This window comes from Papio anubis, chromosome 11 (assembly GCF_008728515.1).
Source record: "Papio anubis isolate 15944 chromosome 11, Panubis1.0, whole genome shotgun sequence".
NCBI lineage: Eukaryota > Metazoa > Chordata > Mammalia > Primates > Cercopithecidae > Papio > Papio anubis.
In genome coordinates, this window is record NC_044986.1 from 16,596,068 (window position 1) to 16,621,213 (window position 25,146).

The 25,146-nt window shown below is 44.7% G+C and overlaps 1 protein-coding gene across 1 annotated transcript; it reads right to left on the reverse strand.

The window, feature by feature from the left end:
- Positions 1–350: 350 nt before the first annotated feature.
- LOC101010994 (pancreatic lipase-related protein 2) lies at positions 351–25,049 on the reverse strand. The gene is made up of 12 exons (XM_021943724.2): positions 24,028–25,049; positions 21,320–21,474; positions 19,040–19,165; positions 18,116–18,250; positions 17,232–17,343; positions 14,968–15,087; positions 13,691–13,810; positions 10,398–10,516; positions 8,371–8,500; positions 6,790–6,901; positions 3,219–3,386; positions 351–458 (listed from the first exon to the last, which is right to left on the reverse strand). Exons 1-12 carry the CDS (start codon positions 24,074–24,076, stop codon positions 395–397), a joined length of 1,410 nt encoding a protein of 469 aa, XP_021799416.2. The 5' UTR covers positions 24,077–25,049; the 3' UTR covers positions 351–394.
- Positions 25,050–25,146: the final 97 nt, after the last annotated feature.

The window sequence follows — 25,146 nt, forward strand, 5'->3', positions numbered from 1 at the left end:
ATCTTGGGATGTTTTATTTCATTCTCCTTTTTTTACTTTTCTTCTCTTTGTATTTTCTGAATTCTTATGTGGTGTCTACCTTGTGCCCCTATGATGTTAAAGGCTGGGTGGGCAGCAAGTGACAGCAACAATGACCTTTACAAATAGGACAAAAGTCCATTGTCTAAGGAAATAAAATCCATTAGAAAGGCCACCTAAAGTGCCTGGAAAGAGAGAGACGATGGCAGAGGTAAGTGGGTGAGAAGTTCCAGGTGTCACCTGTGGCAAACTTGGCTCCAGTCCCCCAAATCATTTTTGAAACGTGAACCCAGAAAGTAGAGAATGTCAAACTAACAGCTCACCCTCAAACTGAGTGCATTAAGAATTTTATTACCGCAATAGCCGCACCATGTTTTTAACAAGGGTAAAGAGATTGCAAAACGTTTTCTTCCACAGTGTCACTGCTGCAAAAGTTAAACCTGTGGAGGAAAACATTGTCAGCACGAGGCTCTTTTGCTTGTGGAAATGTGACTTCAGATGAGTAAACAGCATTCGGGCAACCCCCTGCATTCAGCTCCCCTTGACCTAAAAGTTCTGCTTTGCCAGGCAGAGTCCGAGTAATTCTTACTAACTAAACCTGCTCAAAGAGCACCCCTCTCCCCGGGTGAGCTCCGAATGGGTGGCAAGTGAATCAGCCATGTCAAACTGAAGCTTTGCAAACTGCAAAACCGAGGGGTCTCTGATGGGACTGCCTCTTTGGGTCTAGCAATGAGTTCCAGGGACCAATAGTGCCCCAGCCAGCTCAGAGGGACTTTCTCTGTCAAATTAAGGTCAGAGAGGGCCCCTCATTACCACTGCTCTGGGAATGAAAAATGTGGCAGCCACTTTGGAAACAGTTTGGCAGTTCCTCTAAAGGTTAAACAGAGTTATCATACGGCCAAGCAGTTCCACTCCTAGGTATATACCCAAGAGGATGAAAACAAAATCTTGTACCTAATTTCAAAGCAGCATTATTCATAATAGCCCCCAAGTAGAGACAACCCAAATGACCAACTGATAAATGAATAAATAAAATGTGGCATGCTCATATAATAGAATATTATTTGGCAATAAAAAAGAATGAAGTACTGATACATGCTACATGAATGAACCTTGAAAACATTATGCTAAATGAAGGAAGCCAGTCATGAAGGACTATACACTGTATGACTCTATTTACATGAAATGTCCAGAATAAGAAAAACTACAGAGACACAGAGTAAATTAGTGGATGCCTAGGGCGGAGGAAAAGGGATGTGCGGATTGAGAGATGATGGCTAACAGGTAAGGGGTTTCTTTTTAGGGTGATGAAAATATTCTAACATTGTGGTGATAGTTGCACAACTCTGTGAATATTCTAAAAGCCATTAAATTGCACACTTTAAATGGGTGAATTGTGTTTTATGGGAATTATGCTTCAATAAAATTTCTTAAAAATACAAAAGATCCTGGAGGGTTATTAATCCTGAGAAACTAACCAAGTCAGGTTGGAGCAAGCACCAAGCATGAGAAGCTGGCCACTTCCGGCCTCTTCCTTCTCTTGCAGGTGTCTTTGATGCAAGGGGAACAGTGTGGCCAAGCTGGCCTTCCCTCCAGGTTTAGCTTCAGAATGTAGCTTCTTGATGAGAGAGCCCTCATGTGGGTTGGGAACTCTGGTGTTTGGATTATACAGCATGTGTTCTATACTGTACTTAAAACAGGAACTCCACCCCCACTTAAATACTGAGAAATCCAGACATTTTCACATTGCATTGCACTGCCAGACCATATGGACTTCTCAGTTTCATATCCAGCTGGCTGAATTGATGGGCACAGTGGAAAGAACCCTGGATGGGCTGTCAGAAGACCTGGGTCCCAGTCCTTGTTGTGCCTCACAACTGAGTATAGTAGCCCCCCATTATCTGCAGTTTTGCTTTCCATGGTTTCAGTTACCCATGGTCAACTGAGGTCCCATAATAGGAAATGGGAAAGTTTAGAAACAAACAATTCGTAAGTCTTAAATTACACATCATTCTGAGTAGCATGATAAAATCTTGCTCTGTTCAGCTCTGTCCCACCCAGGACATGAATTGTCCTTTTGTCCAGCATATTTCCTATTCATATAGTATGTATAAATAGGAAAAAAACCCCATAGTATATGTAGGATTTGGTACTATCTGAGGTTTCAGGCATCCAACTGGGGTCTTGGAGCATATCACCCATCCCCACAGGTAAGGGGGTCTACTGTACACAAAGTGACGGCCCGTTGACTGTGACATCTGATCCTTCCAATAATACACTGAGCAATTGGGATTACTGCCACTTTTACAGCCAGCAAAGTTAAGTCATGCAGCTGAGCAAAGTCTTGGTGTGCGTTTTGAAAACATTCTGAAGTCCAGTATTTTTCCCTTTAGAGTCCCGACATGACCTTAGACAAGTTACTTGACTTTCCAAATCTTACTTCCTCATCTTAAAATGAGAGCAGTTGAGAGTCGACATTTATGTTTCCTTTATTCTCTATTATCCCATTGTTTTTTAATTATCCTCTTTTGAGGTGTCGTTCTTTCCATATTTTAAAAACAGTTATGTTCTCTCCCAATGCCTACTAAGTAGGATTCTATTCTCTCAGAATGGAAGAACTTGTCATTATGAGCCAGATTCTCAACACAGTGTGTATCCCTCTAATGCTATAGTCTCCAAACAAACCTGTTTACATTAATAACTGTACATCAACTGGAATTAACTCAGAGATTTCCCCTATGTACTTCCCAAGTGCTTTCCTTATTGTTTGAGACAAAACAGTCATTCATATTTGCCCGTTTCTTGAATCTGTGCCTATCTGTGCCTACATGCCTTGCCCCTGCCAAGTTGAATTTTGCCTAAGGAAAACAATTTTGGTTTTTCAAAGTAAATCAGATGGATGGATGGAGAGTTGAGATGAACACCTGGGAAGATGAATGGATGGATGGGAGGATCAAAGAATGGCTGGAGGGCCAGAAGAATGATGAGATAGGTGTCTGGGTGGATGGGTAGAGGAATAAGTGAATGGGTAAGTGGTTAAGTGATTAAAAGGATAGAGAAATGGATAGATGGGTAGGTGAATGGATGAGTAGATGGGTACATAGATGAGTAGGTGGGCAATTGGATGAACGAATGCATAGACAGATAGATCAATATGTAAATATAAATAACCAAACTTAGATGCAATAAAAAATACGTACTCAGTCCCATCTTCACCACTTTGCACTGTGATATGGGAAGCCCCCAGTTTGGGCTTGAATAGATTTATCCCATGGTTGTTCCAGAGGAACTTAACTTTCTGTATTTTGCCAACATTGAGATCCACATCAATAGCATGCATGTGACTTGCATCTGGTTTGAGGGATCCTCTGAAAATATGGACATAAAATGTTATATCAGCTGGATATATGAATACATAAGATGATCGCAATCTATCACTTCTCTAAACAATAGTTACTGTTGTTGGTTTTCTGCAAACACCTCGAATGACTTCATACACATCCAGGGGCTGCCATAACATAAAAGTATTTGTGCAGAACACACCTTTTAAAAATATTGGACTCCAGATTTCCACTGTTTTAGTTTTTATCTACAGCTAAGTCAAATATTTGGGGTGGCATATTAATGGTCTAAAGTTTGCTACAGGACCATTTGGGGCAATGTCTTATGTTTAAAGATGCATGTGGTTCAGCAGATGCCATTTGTTAGCATCTCATGTGTATTACAGGAATTTGTCAAGGACATTTAATTCAACACAAACATTTTTATGTAAAAGTTAGTGCAAAAACAGAACCTAACTTTATTGCACAGGTTATGCATTCATCTAACACATATTTACCAAGCACCTCATATGCCCAGCAAAGGCCAGATGCTGAGGCTACACAACATGGATGAGATGGCCACAGGCTTCATGTGTGTACCTATGTGTGTGAGGATGGGGTGTGTGTTGGTTATATGCCATACAGATGTGCCTTGCCTGAAGAGATTTTGATATTTGCAAAACCCAAGTCAGAAAGGAAACTATAGGCAATATCCCTGATGAACACAGACACAAAAATCCCCAACAAAATGCTAGCAAACCAAATCCAACAGCAAGTTAAAAAGGTAATTCATCACAATCAAGTGGGTTTTCTTCCAGGAATGCAAGGATGGTTCTACATATGCAAATCAACAAATGTGATTCAACATATAAACAGAATCAAAAACGAAAAACATATAATAATCTCAATAGATGCAGAAAAAGCTTTTAATAAAATTTAATGTCCCTTCATGATAAAAAGCCCTCAACTAACTAGACATCAAAGAAACATACCTCAAAATAATAAAAGCCATATATGACAATCCCACAGCTAACACTATATCGAATGGAGAAAAGTTGAAAGCATTCACCCTAAGAACTGGGACTAGACAAGGATGTCCACTCTCATTACTCCTATTCAACACAGTACTGTAAGTCCTAGCCAGAGCAATCAGGCAAGAGAAAGAAATAAAAGGCAACCAATTGGAAAAGAGAAAGTCTACTTATCTCTGTTTACTGATGACATGATTTTATACCTAGAAAATCCTAACAATTCCCCTAAAAGTCTGCTAGGCCTGAAAAATCACTTTAGTAAAGTTCCAGAATAACCAACATTAATTGCTATCAGATTAACAATGCCAGTTGCGTTTACAGAATTAGTACAATCCAAAAATTGCTCATATCTGAGAACCAAATCAAGAATTCAATCTCATATACAATGGCCATCTAAACAACAAGAATATAGCCTAGCGGAATAACATTTAGCCAAGGAGGTGAATAACTCTACTACAAGGGGGCACTAACTAAAACAGCATGGTACTGGTACAAAAATAGACACATATATCATATACCATTGGAACAGAATAGAGAACCCAGAAATAAAGCCACATATCTACAGCTAACTGATCTTTGACAAAGTCAACAAGAATAAACAACGAGGAAAGGGTTATTGAATAAACCTAATCAATAAATGGTGCTAGGATAACTGGCTAGCCATAGGCAGAAGAATAAAACTGGACCCCTATTCTTCACCATATACAAAAATTAACTCAAGATGGGTGAAAGACTTAAATATGAGACCCGAAACTATAAAACTTCTAGAAAAAAACATAGCATAAAACTCCTGTACATTGGCCTAGGTGAGGCAGGTGGATCACCTGAGGAAAGGAGTTTGAGACCAGCCTGGCCAACATGGTGAAACCCCATCTCTACTAAAAATGCAAAAAAATTAGCCAGGTGTGGTGGCGGGCTCCTGTAACCCCAGTTACATCGGAGGTTGAGGCAGGAGAATCGTTTGTACCCAGGAGGTGAAGGTTGTAGTGAGCCGAGATCCGAGATCTCGCCATTGCACTCCAGCCTGGGCAACAAGAGTGAAACTCCATTTCAAAAAAAAAAAAGAAAAGAAAAGAAAAAGAAAAACAGAAAAAAAAAAAGAAGTTATGACTAAGACCTCAAAGCAAATGCAGCAAAAACAAGAATAGACAAATGTGACTGAATTAAACTAAATAGTTTCTGCACATTAAAAGAAGCAATCAATGGAGTATACAGACAAACTATAGAATGGGAGAAAATATTACAAACTACGCATCTGACAAAAGATTAATATCCAGAATCTACAAGGAACTTAAATCAACAAGAAAAAAACTAATAACCCCATTAAAAAGTGGGCAAAGAACTTCTCAAAAGACATACAAGCCTCAAGCAAACAAATAAAAAAACTCTCAACATCACTAATCATTAGAGAAATGCAAATTAAAACCACAGTGAGATACTATCTCATACCAGTCAGAATGACTATTATTAAAAAGTCGAAAAAATAACAGATGTTGGCAAGGATATGGAGAAAAGGGAATGCTTACACACTGTTGGTATGGATGTCAATTAGTTCAACCCCTATGGAAAACAGTATGAAGATTTCTCAAATAACTTGATAGAAAAACATAACTTCATTTTGACCCAGCAATTGCACTACTGGGTACCTACCCAAAGGAAAAGGAATAGTTTATCAGAAAAATCCTGCACTTGTATGTTGATCACAGCAATATTCACAATAGCAAAGTCATGGAATCAACATAAGTGTCCATCAGTGGTTGATTGGATAAATAAAATTTGGCATATAGACAACATAAAATACTATGCAGACATAAAAAGAATGAAATCATGTCCTTTGTAGCTACATGGATGAAGCTGAAGGCCATTATCTTCAGCAAAATAACTCAGAAACAGAAAATCAAATACTGCATGCTCTCACTTATAAACAATGGGTACACATGGACATAAAGCTGGAAAGAATAGACACTGGGAACTCCAAAAGGAGAGAGGTTGGGATGGGGATAAGGGTTAAAAATTTATCCATTGGGTGCAATGTTCACCGTTTGGGTAATAGGTTCACGAGAAGTCCAGACCTCACCATTATACAATATACCCATGTAATGAATCTGCACATGTACCCCATGAATCTAAAATAAAATAACAAAAAAAGAAAAAAACAATCTAGTCAGATGACTGACATTCCAAAAGGAGTTAGCACATGACTCATTTTAAATAGTGAGTTCCCTCTCTCTGGGCCTCACTCTTCTCATATGTAAAACGGGATGATTGAACTAGACACTGAAACTTTCTTCCAGCTCATATCCTAGGATTCAATGGTTCTGTATAATAGATGCCTAGATCTATAAAGCACTTTATACTCAGTCGATTTTGAATAATCTATTATGGAAAGTATGATCATTTCACATTACTAGTGAACTTACTTGAAAATCTCATATTGTTTTGAGTTTCCATTACTTCCATACAAAGCAATCCTGATGTACCCATTCACGTTCTCTTTTCCAGAAAGTGTGACTGATACCTTATATCTCCAACCTGTCCAAAGAAATACAACCCATTTAATGAACTCATCTTATTGAAAAAATGATGTATGAAAACATTATTGTTCCAAGCTGTGAATCCTCCAGGGGTAAGAGGTAAAAGGATTGTGACTTAATTGAATTCCTGGGGCCCAGGAATTAAGCGGGTAAGGTTCTAGGCGGGAGCGAGGAACTCAGGGGTCAGTAAATATTATGGTTCAGCACAGTCCCTTATGAACACAGCAAGGTATGTGCTCTTGATGAATGAAGGGCAGCTGATACTGCACATGTGTATTTTGGCTGATACATGGTACAATGGACTGAATTCATGGGGGTAAGAGCCCACATGAATGGGATCAGTAACCTCATAAAAGAGACCCCAGAGAGCTCTCTTGTCCTTTTTCCACCACGTGGGAGTATACAACAAGAAGACAGCAATGTGCACCAGAACCTGATCGTGCTGGCACCATGGTCTTGGATTTCCATCCTCCAGAACTGTGAGAAATACATTTCTACTATTTACAAGCCACCCAGTCTATGGTACTACATTACAGCAGTCTGAAAAATGAAGACACTGGGTATATTGCATGTTGTTTTGTCACTTGCCTTCTTACTTAATACACCTTAGAGGTTTTCTCTCTTCAGTATGCAGAAGTATAACCTTCTTTTTAATGGTTACATGTAGTATTTAATCTATAGTATTTAGTCATTTACCAAGTGGTGGACATTTAGATTTTCCCCTCAATCTTTTGCTCTTAAAAACAAAGAGCAAGCATGCTTGAACACATCATCTTATGCACACATGCAAGTATTTCTTTATGGTACATTCTGAGAAGTGAAGTTACTGGGTTAAAGGAATGTGCATACAAAATTTTATAGATACAGCCAAACTGTTATCTTTTATGATAAATATTTTGAGGATTACAGGAAATACTGTAAGTGAAAAGTGTTTTGTAAGGTGCTTATATAAATTTTTAAATTTGAAACTCCCTTAGAAAATAACTGCTCTTCTTTCCAGCCATTATATGATATTATTCATAGTAAATGAGTCTTGATGATTTTACTGTCTTGTACTTTTAAAATAAGAAGCAGGGCAAAATGACATCACCACAAAGTGTGTGTGTGTGTGTGTGTGTGTGTGTGTATGTAGGAGGACCAATATAATAGTCATGACTGCAGTGACTTCTTGACTTACAGTGACTTTCACGTTGCCCTCTTCTGTTAATAGATGCATCCTTCCTGCACCAGGGGTGGGTGAACATGTGACCCAGCCTGGGCCAATCATTATACTTTTCTCTGCTGGGCAGGAGTATTGGTTAGAGGGGTGAGACCCAACACAAATTCCATTTCACTGTCCTTTCATTACAACTTAAGCTTGTTGTAGTTAAGTTTCTATCCATCGTTACCAAGGATACTGACTAATAAGGCTGGCACACTTTTTAAAATTATTTGCCAGAATTTGAAGTGAGTAAAATGGAAACTTACTAGTAAAGTTACCACTCTCTCCTGTGTTCAGGAAAAAGGTTTGTTCCACAGCACTGGTTTTCCCCTCAAATTGGTCAGCATAGTGCCCCATTTTGGGGCATCCTTCAGCTGGACAAGGGAAACAGTTATTCTAGTGGAAAAAAAACCATAATGTGTCTGTTAGTGGTAGACCTTTGACTCACTCATTTAATCAGTCAATTCATCTTCCTTCCTATGTCTATCTACCTATCTACCCATCACCCACCCAACCATCCACCTTTCATTTACCTATACAACCATCCACCTACCCATCCATCCCCTATCCATCCTTTCATCTACCCATTCATCCATTCTCATACCTATCCACTAATCCATCCATTTCTGCATCTATCTACCCATGCACCCATGCATCCATGTGTCCATCCATTCTCCCTTCTATCCACTGACTCATGCATTACTGCATCTATCTACCCATGCATCCATGCATCGATGAGTCATCCATTATCCTACTTATCCACTGACCCATGCATTCCTGCATCTGTCTACCCATGCACCCATGCATCCATGCTTCCATCCTTGGAATTGTGCATAGAACAGTGCTAGGCCCTGCAGAGTATCCAAATAAGTGCCTTGAAAACTTGGAGTATAGTTGAGAAAACAAGTCATATCCAGGAAGCAGTAAAATTAAAACATGAATGGGGAATGCAATACAATATATTTAGGGAGAAGTAAATGGGAGAGATAACAAGTTATTTCAAAAGAAGTGAGGAAGGGAAGATCCAGGACCATTTTCACTTTAATGTGAATTATTTCTCCAGACTTGTTGATTCTTATTTGTTGTTTCTCAAATGATAGTTCTTTAATTAGGCCCAGAGGAGGCAATTTGCTGTCTTCGAATCACGGATTTGATTGCTTTATGCCACAGTGTCATTGTCATCTGCTCTTTGGCCTCATGCCACATCCAAAATGCATGGTGTGTAGAGCTATTTTGTGATTTGGAAGAAATAAGACAAGTACTAGAGGCCACGTTGCTATCCATGACCCAGCAAGAACTAGCACAGTGAAGGCTTCTCACTGAACACTCACAGACCTTGGAGATCAAATATGATGTCCTTTTGATCTCAGTTCAACCCAAGAATGTCAAGGTTAAAATTAGTTTTGAAGGACAAAATGTGAGTTTAAACATCTTAACCAAGTAATTAAAGTTTAAGTCATCAAATAATGAATGAAAATTAAATGAATGTCTTTAGTTTTAATACACTGAGAAGGACCTGCTACTACCCATTGAAGCACCCCCTAAAAAAATCAAACAATTTCAGAGAGTGGGATATTCTGCCAAGTACCTGGTCTGAAATCCTCGTAAGTGGCAAGTCTTCAAAGACCAAGAAAAAATGGGAAGCTGTTCTTGATTAAAAGAGACTAAAGAGACAACAAAATAATTGCAATGCAAGAAAAAAAAAAAAAAACAGAACAAGGGAAAGAAAGAAAGAAGGCAGGCAAACAGACATAGCTCTAGAGGGCATTATTTGGATAACTGGAGAAGCTTGAATATGTACTATATATTAGAAAATATTAGTGTATCAAAGATACATTTCTTGAATATTATTCTATAGGAGAAGGATCTTGTTTTTAAGAGATGGAGGCTAAAGTTTTTATAAGTAACATGTCATAATGTCTTTAATTTACTTTCACATAATTTAGAAAAAAGTATACATACACACATATAAAATGTTAGCAATTGGTGCATCTAAGTGATAGGTGTACAGTATTCATCATTAGTCTTCTTTCACCTTCTTTGTAAATTGGAAATTTTTCTAAATGAACAACTGGGGACCCTAGTAAGGGCCCACCACAGTCAGGTCTGTGCCTTTCCCCTCCAGCCCAGCCTGCTGCCCGGGGGAAGATGGCTTTGTGAGGCACAGAATTTCTATTACCTCCTTTCATTAGTTGCAGAGTTACATCTCTTTGTTCTGTTCTAAGCCACAGGACCACAAAAACACCCCAAACAGAGCCACCAACATCTTCCTCGGCCTCCTGGGGTAACCTACCTCCTGAAACTCATTGTAGGAGGCACAGGGATAGCCCAGGAAGCCATCGGGGTTGAGGATGCTGCTTGAGTAATACTCGAAGCTTCGCAGGTGATTGCAAGCTGCAAAGTTACTAATTCCTGAAAAACAAAGACCCTGGATGCTCAAAGGAGGCCTTCACTTTTAAGCGTGAACAATCCATTCTGACTAAGGAGGAATCACCTGCACATTTCACCGATGGGTGTCGGCTCCTGAATATCTTGGGACATTTGCTGAGGAGGGACCTACTCAGAGCTAGGTGACTGTGGAGGAGTGACACGTCCTGACAAGCACCTTTGTCCATTCTTCCAGGGGCCAGGCACGTAACACAAATGAATGAGAAGGGCTGGGGGCTGGGAGTAGGGTGGGGTGGTAGGGGAGAGAGAGACACACAAAGTGACAGAGAGGGAGAGAGAGGCAGACAGAGGCAGTTGGTTGGGGAGAGAGAGAGAGAGAGAGTCAGAGAGAGACAGAGAGTCGGTGGGGGGAGAGAGAGAGTAAGAGAGAATCAGAGAGACAGTTGGTGGGGGGAGAGAGAGAGACAGTCGGTGGGGGGAGAGAGAGAGTTGGTAAGGGAAGAGAGAGAGACAGAGACAGAGAATCAGAGAGAGAGACAGAGAGAGTTGAGGGGGAGAGAAAGAGAGAGAGTCCGAGAGAGACAGAGAGTTGGTGTAGGCGAGAGAGAGACAGAGAGTCAGAGAGGGACACAGAGTTGGCGGAGGGGGAGAGACAGAGACAGAGACAGAGAGAAATGGAGAGAGAAAAAAAGATACAAAAAGAGATAGGATGAGAAAGAGAGATTCAGAAAGACAGAGAGAGAGGATAGAGACAGAGGAGAGGCAGAAAGAGAGAAGAGAAATGCAGAGACAGAGGAGAGAGACATAGAGAGGGTATATATATACACACACATACACACACACTCTCTATAGTATATATACACACGTACACTATAATATATATAGTGTGTATATATATAATATATATATGTGTATATATATAATATATATACGTATATATAGAGAGAGAGACTAAGAGAAGATAGCAATAGCTATAAAAAGGGCCCCTCTAACCCTGCACAGTCTAGCCAGGTGTTACATGTTCAAAGCCCCAGATCGCTGGGTCCTCCGATTTTTCATAAGAAGCCAGTACCTCCACTTATACGTGAAAACCCTCATATGCATGAGTGGAGGCAGCACATCCCCATCTTGAAAACAGTTACCGTGCCAGCCCATCCAATGCTGCTGCAGACCACATCCTATCTCTGTGAGGACCCCGGACACACTGGGCAGGCCTTCCCCATCAACCAGGCTTTTTGATTCTTCCTCTCTGCTATGCAAGGCACAAGGTAAAAGCGGTGACGGCAAGGTGGCCACGACCTCTGGCCAGTCTCTCATTGCATTTTATTTATCATCCTTTTCTTTCAAAAAAGTATGGAAAGGTGTTTTTTTTCATTTCTCTGGCTCCTTGGTAGAAAACTTCCCATGGAGAAATGCACAGTGACCCTGGCACACTTGTGGACCACTCCTGGGGGGTCTGCGGGGCTTTATCGCCACCACTGAGAAAGGAACACTTCCCTTTGTGCCCAAGATGGCTTCGTTGTCCACGGCTCCCGGCCCTCGACCCAGTGACTTCCAGCTGAAGCCAGGTTCCCTGTGCCCACGTCAGCGCTCATCACCCGACAACAGCACCTGTTTCAAACTTAATTGTTTCTTTCATCCAAAATTGCTGCCCTGGGACCCCATAATGGAGGAGAAAGTGGATTTAATTATTCCTCAGTGCCCAGTGCCTGGGTGATTCGGAGCTTGACACAATAGAAACACTCCAGTGCTCATGGGCTGGTTCACTCGAAATTGCCTCTCTAATTAAACCTGGGCTCGTTCCTATTATGTGTGCCCTGCTCATCGTTTGTGGGAGGCGGCAGCTATTATTGTGACTCTGGTGCACTTTCAGGGAGCCTGGAATGGTCACATCTCCCCAGGAGTTACCTGAGGGGACAAAAGCTCCGTTTATGTGCTGGTGGATGCTGGCGGTCGCTTTGTCGACTCTACTCTTTGACATTAAGCACATGGAATATTAAAATGCCACACAAAGCTACTCAACTCAATATAAAAGTACATTTCGTGCCCGCTTTGGACAAGGCCCTGAGCAGGGTACTGGAGTGTCTGAAATGTGCAAAACACAGTCCTCGGCCTTGGGGAACTCCTAGCTCAGAAAAATAAAGAGTAAAATGATGACAGGCCCAAAACCTCCCTTTTCAGAGAGGAGAGTGAAGCCTGGTGTCAGGGGAGGAGAAACAGGAATCAAAAAAGGCCAGAGCAAGGGGCAGCAAATCAGATGGGGCAATGAGGTCACCTAATGGCGGGGCATGGGCCCTGCTCTCTCAGATGAACAGAAATGTACACAGCTGGCCAACAGCCACCACGGGTCTCCCAGACCTCCAGGTCCCCCCTCCTACACGTGCACCCCAAACCCAAAGAGCACATCCCTCCTTTGTCTTCTCAGCGAAGTCCCCTTCCATTTCTAGCACCTAACAACAGCAACCAGCAAGCAAGACAAGCAAGTCAAGGCCTTCAAATCTTGGCCTATGCCCTGCAGTTCTTCAAGGAGCAAGTGCTGCGGGTAGGATGGGTGGTCAAAGCCAGAGCCAACATGTCAGCCAAGCTGCTATCCCAGGATCCTGACAACAGGCAGATACACAGGCTGGGGCATGAGATCAGGGCTTTATAGTTAGAAACTGGGCTTAGATATAGAGTGGTCTTGGATGAGCTATGTAATTTTTTTTTTTTTTTTTTTTGAGACAGTCTCACTCTGTCACCCAGGCTGGTGCAGTGGTGCTATCTCGGCTCACCGCAACCTCCACCTCCTGGGTTCAAGTGACTCTCATGTCTTAGCCTCCTGAGTAGCTAGGACTACAGGTCCATGCCATCACGTTCAACTAATTTTTATATTTTTAGTAGAGATGGGGTTTCACTATGTTGGCCAGGTTGTCTTCGAACTCCTGACCTCAAGTGATCCGCCTGCCTCAGCCTCCCAAAGTGCTGGGATTATAGGCATGAGCCACCACGCCCAATTGAGTTATATAATTTTTCTGATCCTCAGTTTTTGGATCTGCAAAATCAGAGTAACCATCTCACATCAGTATTGTGAAAACGCCTGGCACATTTTCACAACACTCCATAAACGGTGGCAAATGGCAGCATTATGAAGGCCAGCCCATACATTCGGCTTTCTCCCCAAACAGAGCAATTACTGTCTTACTTCTTTAATTTACATACCTTCCCATATTCCATCGATATCAATAACGGTTGAAAGCATATTTTTCTGACACCCGGGCATTTCCTCTCCTCCATTTGGAAAGAAATCCAGATGGCCCACCTTTTGGCTCATTCCAAAACCTAAAACATTTGAAGCAGAGATAAGCAGTGAGGTGAGTGGTCCCAAAGTTAGGTTGTGGACAGAGCAAGACCCTTTTTGGCAAATTCTTCCTTCATCAGAGCTACCACTGCCTCTAGCTCTGTAGAAAGTTCTCAGAGATGGGTGCTTGGCAAGATGAGGAGGAAGGAGAGGGCAGAGGAAGTGAAATGGGGGCGGGGGCTGGGCTCTGGGTAAGTGAGACACAGATGTGTATCTGTGGGTCTCAGAAAGTCCTGGATCATATTGATATGCCCTAGTACCATTATGCACCAGTAGACATATCAAGACTGGTGCAATTTGTATTACTTTACTCATTTTAAAATTTTGATGTCTACATTATATTGTTATGTGGAGACTACATAATGTTATATTGTGAGCCATAGCATATGGCTAGGATCTTTGGCTTTCAAAGCGCACGAACCCATGATCAAATCCTGGTTTTACTTACAGATTTTGTGATCTGGGACAATTACTTAACCTAATTGAGCCTCAGTTCCTCAGCCATGAAATGGTGATAATAAAGCCCACTTTTTAGAGTGTTGCAGAATTAATGAGCTAATGTATGCAAAATGTTCAGTGTAGCACATAGTAAACACTAAGTAAGTGATAACATCATCATCATCATCAAAAACATACCCTTTATTGGCAAGTTTCATGAGTGGCTATGTAAGAAAATATTGAAAAAAGAACACTGATTTTAGAAGAATTAAATAAAGGGATAAAGTCTCCAACAAAACAAAGTGTAACCAAAGCTTTGACTGAAGAAGTAAGAAAAATATTCAAAAATTAACTTCGTATTTTGCAAGTACAGGTCAAGTTTTAAGAATAAATACTTCCGCCACATTAGTTACTGGCAGATTGGGGAAGGATGCAGAGTTTGAAGATTGATTGATAACCTTTCATAGACTACAGAAGGGTTTTTGTTTAACCCAGGACTGCAGGCTGATTCCACTGGCATTGTACTAGCTATTTATTTGGGACTGCTACCCATTTTGACGGGTTGGTGCCCAAGCCATTCCTGTAGCTATTTCAAATGGCCTCCCCTGCTGTCTGTGTATGTGTGTGTGAGAGGGGATATCTGGACCCAATGTCATTAGCTGTAGCACAGGTCAGCAGGAGATGGGATTGAGGAACTCACCTAGGGAAGGAACTATGGGAGCAGAATCTGTGTGAATCACATCCACAAACATGGCGTCAGATGGGTCCAACCGAACCTCCTCAGGCGCACCCTGGAAGCAAGGCTCTGCTGGATCCAGCCCTGAAAGAGAGAAGGTAGGCAGGCTGAACTCTAAGAACTGGGATTTAAACCCAGTACTGGTAGACTGAGCTCCTACTTCAGCAGCTATGGTTCTGGGGGTTGGGTCTGCAGCTCTTGGTCTGCCTGGGAGAGAGAGTCTGGGACAGAAAGGCTGGGAATGGGGTCATTGCCTGTGGATGAACATTCAGAAATCCCCAGTGCCTGGCTCCGTGAAGGATCTGGGTAGCCTCCGTACACCCTTCCTTTCCCTTTTTCTTTTTATCCTCACACATTACCATTTGACCACTGCTCTCAGAGACTGCAGGACCCCAGGCCTTACCCAGTTGCAGGCATCTACTCCTTTGTGTGACTCATGCCATTCTCCAGCCTGCTGTGCCCTTTCCCACATTCCTCCTTTATCTAAATCTTTCTCCTCCAAACCCAGCTCACACACCACCTCCTCATGGTTAAATGGAAAATCTAACCCCTCTCCTTTCTCAGCCCATTCCATCCACATTGTATTATTTTGCAAGCTGCTTTGATTTTTATTTGCCTACTTAGTTGTCTGCCTCCTGGACTAGACAGTGGATTTCCTGTGGCAGGGGCTGTGCCCAGGTCATCTTCAGAGAGAAACAGAGCATGGGAGGAGGAGGCCTGTATTCTTGCCCTAGTTCTGCTGCAGGTCAAATGTCTGTCCTCTCTGAGCTTCTGTGTCCTTACCGGAAAAGTAGGAATAATGACAACCACCTACCTTAGAGGGTTGTTGTGAAACCCTCATGAAAAGATGTAAGAGAAGGGACTTTGCAAACTGCAAAATTCTACATAAACACAAACCAATACCCCCTCATCCTTCACCCAGTGCCTTGGGCAAAGGGACGTTCATTAAATGTTGATGTGAACCGTTTAGAGAAGTTACACACTGATTTGGCTGCACAAAATAAATAGTTATTTGTGTCTTTGCCTTGTATGCATTCAGTTTAGTGCTTCATTCATCCATTCAATATTTACTGAGCACCTTCTGTATGGTGGGTCTCAGTGTGCATTTGCATTTTCTGTCTTTGCCTGGCACAGTAAAGACATTCAAACAATTATGTAGAACTGATGAATTTTTAAAACCATCTCACATTTTTTCTTTTACTTTGCCATACTCTGAAAATAATAGTCCTTAAGTCATGGATTTAATGTGCTAGTTAAATCTTTCTCTTTTCTTTGAGATCTCACTCTGTAGCCCAGGCTGGAGTGCAGTGGCACAGTCTCGGCTCACTGCAAGCTCCGCCTCCCGGGTTCATGCCATTCTCCTGCCTCAGCCTCTGGAGTAGCTGAAACTACAGGTGCCCCCCACCATGCTAGGCTAATTTTTTGTATTTTTAGTAGAGACGGGGTTTCACCTTGTTAGCCAGGATGGTCTCGATCTCCTGACCTCATAATCCACCCGCCTTGGCTTCCCTAAGTGCTGGGATTACAGGCGTGAACCACTGCGCCCAGCCTCGCTTCTTTTCTTTTCTCTTTCTCTCTCTCTTTCTTTCTTTCTTTCCTTCTTTCTCTCTTTCTCCTTCTTCCTTCCTTCCTTCCTTCCTTCCTTCCTTCCTTCCTTCCTTCCCTTCCTTCCTTCTCTCCCTCCTTTCTTTCTTTCCTCCTTTCTTTCTTTCCTTTCCTCCTTGCCTTCTTTTCTTTCCTCCTTTCTTTCTCTTTTCTTTCTTTTTCTGAGATACAGTCTCCTTCTATTACCCAGGGTGGAGTGCAGTGGGGCTATCACAGCTCCCTGCAGCCTGGAACACGTAGGCTCAAGCGGTGCTCCCACCTGGGCCTCTCGAGTAGCTGGGACTACAGGCGATAGCCATCACGCCTGGCTAACTTTAAAACTTTTTTGTAGAGACAAGGTTTCACCATGTTGCCAAATTGGTCTCGAACTCCTGGCCTCAAGCGATTCTCCCGCCTCAGCCTACGAAAGTGCTGGGATTACAGGTGTGAAAAAAATGAATGCATTTTTATTTTTAATGATCTATTTTCTAATACACATTATGGAAAATTATTTTTAAATTTAAGACCGGTCATCACAAAAAATCGGTACCCAGGAGGACCAGCAGGGGCGCCCTTGGGAAGACCAGCAGGGGTGCCCTTCCCCGTGCACACCCGGGGGCCGCCCGGAGCCCCGCCACCCCTACCTGTGATTCTGCCCACGCGGCCCCCCAGCCTCCTGCCCGCCTCCGCGGCCGTGTGGGCGCCCAGGCTGTGGCCAATGAGATGCACGTCCTCAGGGCTGTACCCCAGCTGCGTCTGCGGAGGGATAGCGCGTCAGGAACACAGCACCGTGTGAGGACCCGCTGGTCGGAGAGCCGGGCGCCGGGCCCTGCCAGGGATAGGGGCAGGATCCGGGCTCGAAACTCGACCCCCACGGCTTGAGCACGCCGCCTGGGGCAGGGCGACCCCTCGCCATCTGCAGCCTGAGAGTCCCGCGGGCCGGCTCGTGCGCAGGGCAACAGTGCTGACCAGCGGCCACCACGCCAACTGCAGGCCACCTGGGCGGGCGAGGCACACGGCCTGCCGCCCCGGACCGCCCCACCCCCAGCTCTCTTCCCTCGTCCCTGCGTGGGGTATGGCCTGTCTGGGAGAGCGCGGGTAGAGTGGGCCCTATCTCTGCCCCGCCCCGCCCCATAGATCCTGCAGAAAGGTCCAGGGCCTTCCCTCGTGGCTTGGCCGAGGATGAAAACTCATCTTCTGCACTGGGAGCTGCTGGGCAGCCCAGACTGCTCTCTGACCCCTGCAGAACAGCCTGCAAGGAAGCTGTATTTCAAAAGTGGAAACCGAGGCTCAGTTTGCCTCAGGTCCCATAGCTAGACAGTGATAGGGCAAAGTGTCTTCAGGACAGCAGGCAAAGAGGAAGGGTCTTCATCTTGGGAATGGTCCTTCTTGATTACAACCTGGGCTACTGGCTACTGGCTCCTACCCATGCCCACGGGTCCCCAGGCTGCCTCTCCGCGCCACGTGGTGCCTCCCTTCCCCTCTCTCTGACCCCTACCCACAGGACAGGGCCCAGGCAGGGTTTTACCGACAGTGTTTGTATTAAGACAGCTGTCTCCGCCCCCACGACCCGAATGTTTTGCACGGCTTGGGTGTACATTGTGTGGGACCCGTGCCTCCAGTCCACACAGATGCAGTTCACCTTCTCCACTTCAAACATTTTCTGGGGAAGACAAACAAGGGAGAGAAATCAATTTATAAACAGCCCCCAGTTGCATACCCCACAGACAGGCATTCACATCTGTCAAACGCCTAGCCCATGCCAGAGTTTCAATATTCCTATACCTGCCATGACGGCACCCTCACTGCAGTGCTATGGACTGACATGCTAATACCCACTTAACAGATATGAAAACTGAACCCCAGAATGGGTAAGTGATGTGTCTAAGGTCTCACACATCATTAGGAACACAACCAGGTTAAAAAGACCACTTACTAAGTCAGATGTGAACAGACTACTACTCAATTACATGTCAAATTCATCTCCTCGGTTGCACCAGGCACATTTCAAGTGCTGAATAACACACATGGCCAGTGGCTTCTGATTTGGACAGTGCATATATAGAACACCATCATCACTGCAGAACATTCTATTGGATAGCGGTGCTTTAGAGGGTAAAATTTAAGTGTTTTTTAACATCACAAAGGGGTTTTGCATACGTCATCAAGGATAAATGCCCAGTAGTTTGCTGCAGTCTCTACCTCGAGACTTTTTGACTGAACTCTGGGTGTCTTCAGCCTCATAGGAGATTGTTGGCTAGAAATTGGTAGGTAGGGAGATTTTAGCAATGGATGCCCTTGGGAACTGGGCTTTACTCGGTGGTGTTAAAAAGGACCCATCTCTCTCTGAAGTATTTCCTTTCCTGGTCTAAGGGAAACTGGGGGTGCAGTGTTTGAATCTGTGTGTTGGGTGCTGGTCTCACCAGGGAGTAGCCAAGTGGTGGGGCCCCACCTTGCACATGTCCGACGGCCAGCTGTCCTCCCCCTGGTCTAAGAAGCCATGGATGATGAAGCGTGTCTTGCGGTCCAGTTGGAAGTTTGAAGCCTCAATGGTGTCTGGTTCTGTGCCAGTGATTAGCTGGTTTAATTTAAAAAGATTAATTTGAGTGTTGGCCTTTCCAAGCCACAAGCCTATTAGAGCCAGTTTCAGAACTGGTATCATAGCTTCAACGCCCACGAAGTTGGGTCGGACTAGAAGGAGCTCCTGACCTGGGGTTGTGGATAGAAATCAGAAAGTCCAAGTTCACGGACCCTCTGATTTAATTAATCCTTAATCCATATCTAGTATTTCAGTTAATCACAAAACTAGACAATAAACCACAGTGGTATTAGCAACACCTGTGACTCTGTCCCATGTAGCAGTCACAGGTATTTTCAGGTCATAATATAATTATTGCAGGTATCTAAAAATATCATTTGTACTCATAAATATTTTAAATTATAGTAGTTATTAGGCCAACCGCTAGATCTTGTTATTTAGTGAGATATAAAAAGCACATGTATGAATATATCACGTATTTATATGTTTAAATGTTTTGGTAATTTTTTTTTTTTTTTTTTTTTTTTTTGACGGAGTCTAGCTCTGTTGCCCAGGCTGGAGCGCAGTGGCCGGATCTCAGCTCACTGCAAGCTCCGCCTCCCGGGTTTACGCCATTCTCCTGCCTCAGCCTCCTGAGTAGCTGGGACTACAGGCATCCGCCACCTCGCCTGGCTAGATTTTTGTATTATTTTTTAGTAGAGATGGGGTTTCATCGTGTTAGCCAGGATGGTCTCGATCTCCTCACCTCGTGATCTGCCCGTCTCGGCCTCCCAAAGTGCTGGGATTACAGGCTTGAGCCACCGCGCCCGGCCAATTATTTTTCAGTATAATCCATTTTTTTTGTAATCCAGTATGTTTTATTTTTGCATTTAAAAACATTGACCTGGCCAGGCGTGGTCGCTCACGCCTGTAATCCCAGCACTTTCAGAGGCTGAGGCGGGCAGATCACAAGATCAGGAGATCGAGATCATCCTGGTTAACACAGTGAAATCCCGCCTCTACTGAAAATGCAAAAGTAAAATTAGCCAGGCACAGTGGCGGGCGCCTGTAGTCTCAGCTACTCAGGAGGCTGAGGCGGGAGAATGGCATGAACCCAGAAGGCAGAGCTTACAGTGAGCCGAGATCACGCTACTGCACTCCAGCCTGGGCGACAGAGCAAGACTCTGTCTCTAAAAAAAAAAACAAAAAACAAAAAAACAAAAAAAACAGCAACAACAAAACAAAAAAACCCAATGACCTAAGAACGGGTCTTTAGGCTTCTCCCAGGTGGTGAAAGAGGTTCCTGGCACAGGAAAGGTGAGGAACCCCTGGACCAGAAGCTTAAGCCTGGAGGCAAATTCAGTTCAGTGGAGCTGTGAGACTTTGGAACGCACTTCTAAATTACCATGGGCTGCTCGGACACCCTTCCACCAACCCTCACAGACAAGACACCAGAAGAAGGATCACAAAATAAAAATAGCACAGTAACCATGTCCAGGCTGACTCTGGGCTGGCAGCAGTAAGAAAGCTGGGCTGTCACATAGAGTCCCACAGTAGGCGACCTCAGAAACCTAGAGACAGACACCTGGCTCCCTAAACTCTGTCAGGGACCAGAGCTGTGAGCTGCTGGATTCTCAGCAATGTCTTCCTTGAAACTGTCTCCTGGTCACTTCTGACACCCTGGAGCAAGTCTGATCTGCTTCTGCTGGGCAGACCTGCTGCAAACTGGAGGTTGCTCCAGAGGACCCCATCTTTTCTCTATTGTGGTTACATGTCCCCTCTCCCCTACCTGTCTTCTAGCTCTTCAGGAAGGATTTACACCTGCCCCCACCCCCAATGCCCAAAAGGCTTCTCTCCCTCCACTCTCCTGTGTAGAAACGAGATAACTTTCCAGTGGCTACACCAGGCCTGGGCTTCTCCATAGATGCTACTCATAGTCCCTTCCTCCCAGGAAACGGCATTTATGCTGGGGTAGCCACTGAAATTCTCTGCACCAGTGTGTGTGAATGTGTAAGTTTCTTGGTTAGGCATCAGTAGATTTCATCAGATACTCAGGCATTTATGATTCTGAGAGCTACGCATTGGATTCTATGTCTAGAATCCAATTTCTAGAAAATTCCAAGGCAGTGACTTATGCCCTAGACAGCCATGCAAAGACTCCACTGTGGCAGCCCAAATATACCCACCATGCAGCGTTTACATGCCCACTCTTACTTGGAAGTCGTTTGGATTTTCATTTGTGTACAGAAGAAAGCGAGTGTCGATGTCCTCGGGGGACCAGGGAAGTAATTTTGTAGGTCGCTGAAGGATTCCTGCCCATGGTTTTTCATCAGAAAAGCAGCCAAGTTGTCCATAGCAGATCTCTTTTCCTAGGGTGAGCCACAAACAGGACATGTATGAACTTCTGGAAAGAAGCAATGTCATATCCATACAGGAAAACTCTGCAGGACAGAGCCTCGGTTTGGCTAAGGCCAGTGCTGGTCTTTATCTTTGCCATCAACATTTCCCAAACTTCTGGGACGATAAGAATCACCTGGGGGCTGCAGCATGGCGGGGTGGGAAGGGCGGGTGGGGACAGGGGACAGTGTGGGGAATAGGTGTATTGCATCTACACATTCATAAGTCCCTCCCTCAGAGATTCTGATTCAGAGGGTCTGGGGTGGGGTCCTAGAAACACATATTCAGTAAGTGCCCCTTACCATTAGGCAAATTCGGGCATTGCTGATGTATAGGTTGGTGCAAAAGTAACTGCGGTTTTTGCCATTGAAAGCAATGTTTTTTGCAGTTATTTTTGCACCAACCTAATACAAACTGCTGCCTTAAAACTACCTCTTTCAGGAAACTTGCAGCTGGCCCTTTACATGTAAGCATCCAGTAGTGAGTATCAAGTGCCTACAAACTCTGTAGCACAGAGTTGCTACTTTGTTTTCCCATCTCTACTGCATACAGCATAGGCCGTGCCCACACCAATGCACATGTCTTCAAGTCATTCTTTTATGCATATTTTTTCAAATGATTCTCTGCCGTTTCATATTTTCCCTTTTGCTTTGAAAAGATAAGTTTCTTAAGAACAGGAATGATTTGTGTATCACACTACGTGTGGTAGAAACTCAATACATGTAATCCATGATCCAAATAACCACATCTAAGTCCGAGAGTACTTTCTGTGTCCATGACATAAACATGATCACAGGATATGGTCACTAAAGGTGACATAATTTCAACCCAAAGGATTATAATGGGTCCTTTCTCTTATGCTTCCTCAACTCCTGTACTGATGATACCAAATATTGGTGAATCATTAAAAAAACTCATAATAGTTAATACTTGTTTACTATGTGCCAGATACCATGTTAGTACTTTACTGGTATAATATCATTTAAGCCTGAAAACACAAATATGGACTTATTATTATCTCCATTTTACTGCTGAGGAAACCAAGGCACAGAGAGACAAGGTAAGCTACCCGAGGTCACGGCTAGTGGTGGAGGCAGGATTTGAACCCAAGAAGTTTAAACGGGAATGAAGCTCGAACTTGAGGGGACACAAAGATAAACGAGATATGAACCCTGTCCAGAAAGAGAGGAGCTCTAACGGAAGCAATACCGATGGCGTTGAATTCATTCCAGAAAGAGGGTGCACGCTTGGAGGTGGACTCTAGGAGGCTCAAGCAATGTTTGCCCCAGGGAAAAGGTAGCTGGATAAATGAACGGGCTCAAATGCAAGACATTTGGGCTCTCTTAAGTGGAGAGCAGGAAAGCGTTGGAAGGTGTGAGTTGGTAAGGGTGAGGGGAGGTGGTGGTGGCAGGGGCAGCGCTGTGCTTCCACAGGCAGTCCTGTGTTTTTGGGACTCGAGTACAGGGGGCTGAGAAGCGGAAGAGCCTGAGGAGGCTGGGGGCAGTGAGAGTGAGGCTTGAGGCTTGGCCCTGATAGGGTTTCCCGCAACTGGGGAGGACCAGAAGCTGGGCAAGAGGGAAGGCCCCAGGAGGAAAGAGATGAGGAGAGAGCCTGGCGTGAGCCTTGGGGAATGTCCACATTTGGGGCAGGAGGAGGCTGCAGGTCAGCAAAGGATATGAAGAGGGGTTGTATGGCTGGAGGAGCAGTTGCACCCACCCCCAGCTCCGCTGTCGGCAGCCCGGTCTTAAATCATGGCCAGGTTGGAAGGAGAGGCCAAGAGTGGGCTGGCGGGGTTGAGAAGACAAGGGGGAAGGGTCACAAGGCAGAAGAAAGCCCCCACAGGGACCCAAGGAGACCATGTCTGCTACAGCAGGGCTTGGGGGGCCAAATTGGGCAGTGAGATATTCCGGCAGGAGAGGAGGTGAGGCAGCCCCCACAGAGAGGGAATGGCTCCCGGAGGAAGCACGCCTGTGAAGGTGTAGGCAGATGGGAAGTCAGCAGGCTGGGGCTCAGGGGACTCCAAAAGAAAGGGAGGTGATTGGTGTTTTAGGATAAGTAGAACTTGAATATCTGTATCTCCTCTGGACAGAACCAGGTGAGGGGAACAAATTGGAGAGACAGAAATGGTGACTCTGAGAAGAGGACATGTGGGCATGATGGCAGAAAGGCAGGCTTGCCTGGCAAGACTGGGCTTTCTTGGGAGGGGGCACATCCACATGGCTTTGGTCTGCAGGCAGGGACAAGGGCATTGGGACCCAGTGGGAACACCACACCCTCCACTTATCCCAGTCATAAAAGCCTTTGCAGGAAGAAGGGGGCCAAGGAGGAGGGTTACCAGAGATACTCCCGTGTCCAGCACATTGTCCTGTGTCTGCCTGAGAGTCAACATTCTCTGAGTGGCACAATTGTTTTCTCTAAGTAACGATAATGCTCTTCATAATCATGATAATAATTATTAATATACCTCTAGCTGCCTCACCAGGCATGTCACTTTCTCCCTAAAGGAATGGTGACAGCATCCTCACCTCTGACTGTGGCCAGCAGGAGAAGGCCGAGGGTCCAAGGGGGCAGCATCTACATGGAAGGAAACAGACACACACAGACCCACGCGCACAGTGAGGCTGGCAGGGGCAGGACCCAGCCGAGTCAGGAGCCTCGGTCACACGGACAGTGAGTGGAACAGACACCCAGCAACCCCGGGCCCCACAGGCCTCTCCCTTGAGGTGGGGACCCTGAGGCTGAGTCCTCCCAGTGCACAGGGAGACAGCAGCACGCTAGGATCCTGGACTCAGGGGCTCCACTGTAGCGGCTTCCCTGCCTCTGGGCCATGCCCCTCTTGTAGCCTGGGCTGCCCCAGCCCTGCCCAATCCCCTGCCCAATCCCCTGCCCACATGGGGCCCTGACTTACCATCCTGCACCAGAGCTTCCACTCAGCCCAGCAGGTTGGCTGCGGCATTTTATAGCCAGGCTTTATCCTTTGGACTCCTTAGAGAAAAGGCCGGGCAGGATAGATAAGGCACCGCACGTGGGTGCTTTGAACCTAACTTATCATGAACACATAAAACCAGCTCAACTCCAGGAGCAGCAATGTTTATAAAGCGAGATTCAAGGACAGGAAAACCAACTTTGGAGAAGGGAAAGAGCTCAGTTAATCTGAGTTTACAGGTTTAGTTGCCAAGAGATTGTGTCCCCAAAGTGGTAACAGGAAAACATCATGCCGTACATCGCACCTCTGGAACAAAATCCCTTTTGACACATGAACCCCCAAACCCATTGTGTCGTCCTGTTGCTCTTGACAGACTGTGCAGGGCTAGGAAGTCAGGAGACTTGCTGCTCAGTGGAACTGACTGTTTTTGAAGACACACACCTTGCTTACTTTGGGGATGGGGTAGGTGGAGAACTACCTTACCTATTAGAGAATCTAGACAAAGAACAAAAATGAAGGCAACCTCACAGACGAAGCTCCAAAGAATAAAATGAGGCCAGGCGCGGTGGCTCACGCCTGTAATCCCAGCACTTTGGAAGGCCGAGGTGGGCAGATCACGAGGTCAGGAGATCGAGACCGTCCTGGCTAATGCGGTGAAACCCCATCTCTACTAAAAATACAAAACATTAACCGGGCGTGGTGGCGGGTGCCTATAGTC